Source organism: Myotis davidii, unplaced genomic scaffold, assembly GCF_000327345.1.
Source record: "Myotis davidii unplaced genomic scaffold, ASM32734v1 scaffold73, whole genome shotgun sequence".
NCBI classification, from domain to species: domain Eukaryota; kingdom Metazoa; phylum Chordata; class Mammalia; order Chiroptera; family Vespertilionidae; genus Myotis; species Myotis davidii.
In genome coordinates this window covers 2,647,128-2,653,078 of record NW_006286675.1, presented here as the reverse complement: position 1 = coordinate 2,653,078, position 5,951 = coordinate 2,647,128, and the positions used below count along the sequence as shown (strand labels likewise).

Sequence of the window (5,951 nt, the reverse complement as noted above, 5' to 3'; positions counted from 1 at the left end):
CCTGCCCCTTCATACCTCTGTGCTTTTCACATGTGGTCCTTCTGTCAGACCTACTCTACTCCATTATCTGATAAAGTTCAACTTGCCCTCTAGACCCAGAGTGGCAGCCCCCTTCATGAGAAGGCTGCCTTGCATTTCTCAGACTAGGTTATACCCTCCCCTCCTCTCCCTCTGCCTTCTAGGATATCGCCCACTGAAATGGGCTGTTCTCACACCCATTTGGGTACCAGCTTGTGTGCCTAGGGGAACCCAAGGCAACAGAATACATGTCCCATCCATTGTACTGTATGATCATGTGGATAAAGCTAGATGACTCTATGTACACTTAAAACACTTTTTTTCTAAATTAAAGCAAACATGGACACAGTGTGAGAAGAATGTAAAATGTGTATGAATTTTTAAGATAAAATATGGGGACTTCAAAGACATGTTCAGGCTGGCTGCTTTCAGCTGTGCCCCCAGATTCCCCTGGGGGAAGCAGTCACTTGCCTTTGCTGACAGGCGACTTGCTGGAAAAGTCTGGGAAGCTCTAGCCTACAGAAGGTAATGATTTATTTATATTTCTGTCTCTTGCACCACGGTGGGAACTCCCAAGGGCAGAGATTAAATCTGATTCATCTGTGAGTCTCCAGTGCCTCAGCAGAGAACTGAGCTCACAGCTGATGCCCTCTGAATAGTAATAACTATAATAATAGTAACAGTAATAGCTAACATCTATAGTACTTATGATGTGGCAGGCACTGTTCTAAGTGCTTGACAGATGTTAACTTAGTTAGTCTTCACAACCCTGTGATATGGATATTGTTATCACCATTGTACAACTGAGGAAACAGACACAGGGAGGTTAAGAGCCTTGCCCAGAGTCTTACAGCTATAAGAGGTAGAGTGTGTGTATGAGCTAGTCTGACTCCACATTCATGTTACATTGCTCCTTTTTTAAATGTTTATCTGTTTATTTGTTCATTCTCACCCGAGCATATTTTTCCATTGATTTTTAGAGAGAGTGGAAGGGAGGGGGAAAGACAGAGAGAGAAAAATTGATGTGAGAGAGACACATCAATTGGTTGCCTCTGCACGCAGCCTGACCAGGGCCAGGGATCAAGCCCACAACCGAGGTAGGTGTCCTTGACCAGAATCAAACCTGGGACCCTTCAGTCTGTGGGCCGACTCTATCCACTGAGCCAAACCGGTTAGGACTTCTTAATGTTTATTAAATGAATGAATGAATGAATGAATGAGTGAGTGACCTTGTCCAAGATAACATTTAAGAAGTCTGTTTAATAACAACTAAAGAATATGCTCAGGCTCTACTATTAAGTGAAAAAAATCAGTAGTGCAATATTATATGTAATCTGACTGTAATTATGGATGCATAAGGAAAAGAATGTCAAAATACATATATATATGTTGGGCAGTATTCTGGGTGATTTCTTATTTCTCCATTCTTGAAATTTTCTATAGCAATGTTATGTGTTATGTTACTTTTATAATTAAAGAAACTATCATCCTTATTATGAATTAAAAAATAAATTTTTACTAGGGAAAAAGGAAGTCTATGGACATATAAATCTCCCTGAAATTCTTCCACTTTTATTAGTTTTGTTTCTTTTTTTTATAATATATATTTTATTGATTTCAGAGAGGATGGGAGAGGGAGAGAGAGATAGAAACATCAATGATGAGAGAGAATCATTGATTGGTTGCCTCCTGAACACCTCCCACTGGGGATCAAGCCTGCAACCCAGGCATGGGCCCCTGACTGGAATTGAACCCAGGACCCCTTAGTTCCCAGGCCAACACTCTATCCATCGAGCCAAACCAACCAGGGCTAGTTTTGTTTCTTCATTTCATATTTTTACTTTCAAGCTTTCTGAGGTACTTAGTTTTAGTTGGGTCTCTTCTATTCAGCATTTAGTATGACTTATTTTTAAATTTAATCAGAGAGTATTTTTCCTTTAGTAGGTGAGCTTATCCAACTTGTGTTTATTGATACATGTTTAGTTTTAGTTCTGTCATTTTTTAATTTGCATTTACAAAATAATTTGATATGTGATCTGGACTTTATTTTGTTTATTTTTATTCTGAAAATTTGGAGTTACTGCCTGGCCTGTGTGGCTCTGTGGTTGAGCATCGACCCATGCACCAATAGGTTGCTGGTTTGATTCCCTGTCAGCATACGCCCAGGTAGCAGGCTAGATCCCCAGTAGGGGCATGCAGGAAGCAGCCGATCAATGTTTCTCTATCATTGATGCTTCTATCTTTCTCCTTCTCCCTCTCCCTTGTTCTCTCTCTAAAAAATCAATGAAAACATATTTAAAGTCTGTTTAAAAAATTGGGGTTACTCATATTTTTATTTGTTTTTTAAATCCTTACCTGAGGATATGTTTTTATTGATTTTAGAGAGAGAGACATGGATGTGAGAGAGAAACATCAATTGGTTGCTTCCCATATGTGCCCAAACCAGGCAGGGAAATGAATGAACCTGCAACCCAGGTATGTAGCAGGAATCAAACCCACGACCCTTCGGTCCATGGGTGGATACTCTAAGCACTGAGCCAAACCAGCCAGGGCATACTCTTATATTTTTTATTAATTTATTTTTTAAAATATATTTTTATTGATTTCAAAGAGGAAGGGAGAGGCCGCTTATGGTTTTTAATCTGTTTTTTTATTGAGCACTTACTATGGTCAGACACTGTACTAATAATTATTTTATCTTTATTTTTACCATCATTAAAATTTTTTAAATTTATGATTATGCATTCATTGGTTGCTTCTTGTATGTACCCTGACCGGGAATTGAACCTGCAACCTTGGAGTATTGGCATGAAACTCCATCCAACTGAGCTATCCAATCAGGGCCCATTGCATGCTCTTGAGAAAGTATCATATTTTGAGGGCGAGGATCATCAGCTCCACCAACATATGGTCAGGGCTGTGCTAATAATTCTTACATTGTTATCTAATTGCAACCTCTCAATAACTCTATAAAGAAGGGGCTATCGCCGAAACCGATTTGGCTCAGTGGATAGAGCGTCGGCCTGCGGACTGAGGGGTCCCAGGTTCGATTCCGGTCAAGGGCATGTACCTGGGTTGCGGGCACGTCCCCAGTGGGGGGTGTGCAGGAGGCAGCTGATCGATGTTTCTAGCTCTCTATCTCTCTCCCTTCCTCTGTAAAAAATCAATAAAAATATATTTTAAAAAAAAGAAAAAAAAGAAGGGGCTATTGTTATCCATTATTACACCCATAATGGAGGCTTAGAGAGGCTAAATTGCATAAGTCACATAGTGAGTGGTGGAAACAGGATCACTCCCAGATCTGATGCCAAAGCTTGTAACTTAACTGTTGTGCTATAGGCCTTTCTCTCCCCCAAACTTGATGTTTCAGTTGTTCCCAGGGAGTGGGGCTGGGGTAGTTTGCTGATGCCCTCTCTGACCCAGAATAAGGCATTTATAACCTCTTTATACCAAGGGCTGGCTAACACAAACTTCCACCCTCTCCCCAAAGCCCAAGTTCACTAAGAATGGTTCTAACTATCCTTGGGAAGTCAGTCCCCTGTCTGGGTCCCCTTGTTCTCCTCAAACTCCATCAAGTTATCTTACCTGGCCACCTGGTTGATGACAGGAGCAAAATAGGTGGGCCCGTAGAGCTGCACTGTGCGCAGGCTCTGGAAGTAGCTCTCCAGCACACCCTCAATTCCCGCACAGTTGGGGTCCTCATCATTGTTGTTCTGTCAGGGAAGATGCCCTGCTGGGCTGGGCCCATGCAGGGTACACCCAGTAGTGCTCTGATCCAAGCTCACTCCTTCGTTTTATCATCACTCTCTTTTCATGCCCCGCCCACCAAACTCCAGCCCTGCTCCCCCTCCCTGCTTTCTCCCCTATCATAGCTTCCTGCTCCTCTGCAGGTCCATGACCTTTAGAAGAAATGTAAATACAAGAAATTTGTCAACTTGGGTGGACCAGATGCCAGGACATGGCGTGTAGGCTCTGGCCCATACCATACCAGGGGGAACTGATGGGAGATCCGTCCCTCTGGGGGCAGCTTGGCCCCAAAGCCGTAGGCTGGGAAGAGCTTGTCACTGTCATAGTCCTGGATGATTTCTCCCACTGCCTTGAGGGCCATGGCATAGGCGCTGAGCTGGTAGGGACTCATGTAGTGCAGGGAGGTTGGCTGCAGGGGATTCCCTGTAGGGACACAGGAGCCCCAGCCTTATAGTCACCTTGCTCATGCATCTATTCATCTGCCTATCCTGGTATGCACCCATACATCTATCCATTCATCCACCCTTTACCCATGTACTCCCTTATTATTTTATCCAATCATCCATATATTCATTTGTCCATCTGTCCACCTACCCACCCTTACATTTATCAATCAATTTATCTACCTACCCACACATTCACCCACCCACTAGCATAAATCCATCTGTCTACCTATATCCATCTGCCTTTTCATTCTCTTATCCAACTATCCATCCATCCATCCATCCATCCATCCACTTGTCCACCTGCCATTTCTTTCTTTTCCATCCATCCATACAGCCATATACATCTGTCCACCCATCCATTCCATTTATTCACTTGCCTATCCTCATATGGATCCATCCACCTGTCCACTCATTCATTCCCCATCTACTTACCCAGTGTTGCCCCTAATTTAAACATCTGTCCATTTACCCACCCACATACTCATCCATGCATCCTATTGTTCTTACGAACACATCTACCCTCTCTGTTCATCTGTCTACCCAACCAGTCATCACTCACCACCCATTCCTCTATCCATCTGCCCTTATACCCCAATTCTCTCCCATTCATTCATTTACTCATCCACCTCTTGAACTATCTGTCCTTTCAACTTTCCTGATCCATTCACACACTTATTTTCCTATACCCTCTGCTCACCCTTACGCCCAATAATCTCTCCCCAACATTCCTGCCCAGTACCAGCCTTGTTGGTCTTTGCCTCAAGCCTCGGCTTACTGGGTACATGAACTCTTATCCCTATCTTGGAATCCAGACCAATCCTAAGGACTTCCTCCACATCCCATTCCCCAAACCACGCCTCACCATTAGAAGCTGTGAAGTCAATGGCTACTGTGAAGTTCAGCTGGGTCCTGTCAGGGAAATAGATGGATTGAGAAGTGAGGGACCAATACTTATTATACCAGGATTTCTCAAACACTAGTGTGCATATGAACCACCTGGGGATCATATTAAAATATATATTCTAATCTGGATTTTCTGATTGGAACCTGAGATTCTATATTTTAACAAACTTCCAAGTGATGCAGATGCTGCTGGTCCATGGAGCACACTTTGGGTAGCAGAATTAAATGCCTACTGTATGACAAGTGTATTACATGTCATTTAACTTAACCCTTACTATAGCCTGAAAGTAGTAATTAACATCTCCATTTTACACAGGAGAAAAGCAAGGATCAGAGAAGCAAAGTACCTTTCTCAGGTCTGCCTGCCTCCACTGAACCAAGCAGAATGCCCCTATAGTCTGCTTGGGCTTTCCCTCTCTCTTGACCTCTCCCCTCTTGCCTAGACATAACTTTGTATAGGTCCCAGTCAGATTACTGGGGCCACCTTTGAAGACCACTGGTCTGGAATCTTAGGACTGGTCTAAGCCAGCACCAGGTGCTGCTCATCCGTGGCCTCATTTAAGCCATGACTTCAAGGGAGTCTGAGAGCCAGGGATGAGGCCTCGAGAACACTATGCATTTTACAGAGTGCTTTATAGTTTTCCAAGTGTTTTAAAGTTTGTTTTCATGATCTCATTGGACCCTGACAATTCATAAATAAAAAAACTGAGGCTCAGAACTGGGAGGAACTTGTTTAGCCCAAAGCTTAGCCTGTAACTCACCCTCCTTTGATGTAATCCACAAAAGTGAATTCAGAGTCCACAGAGAAAGAGAGCAGTGTCACCTGTGGGATAGAAA

At 43.1% G+C, this 5,951-nt stretch overlaps 1 protein-coding gene across 2 annotated transcripts in view; it reads right to left on the bottom strand.

Annotated features, from left to right (window-relative positions):
* CPNE9 (copine family member 9) overlaps positions 1-5,951 on the bottom strand; it is a 22,505-nt gene that overhangs the window by 6,525 nt on the left and 10,029 nt on the right. For both annotated transcript variants that reach the window (XM_006758228.2, XM_015560353.1), the window contains 4 exons: positions 5,876-5,937; positions 5,074-5,120; positions 4,007-4,188; positions 3,604-3,731 (listed from right to left, as the gene is read on the bottom strand). In XM_006758228.2, coding sequence (XP_006758291.1) covers positions 3,604-3,731; positions 4,007-4,188; positions 5,074-5,120; positions 5,876-5,937 — 419 coding nt within the window. The remainder of the gene's footprint in view (positions 1-3,603; positions 3,732-4,006; positions 4,189-5,073; positions 5,121-5,875; positions 5,938-5,951) is intronic.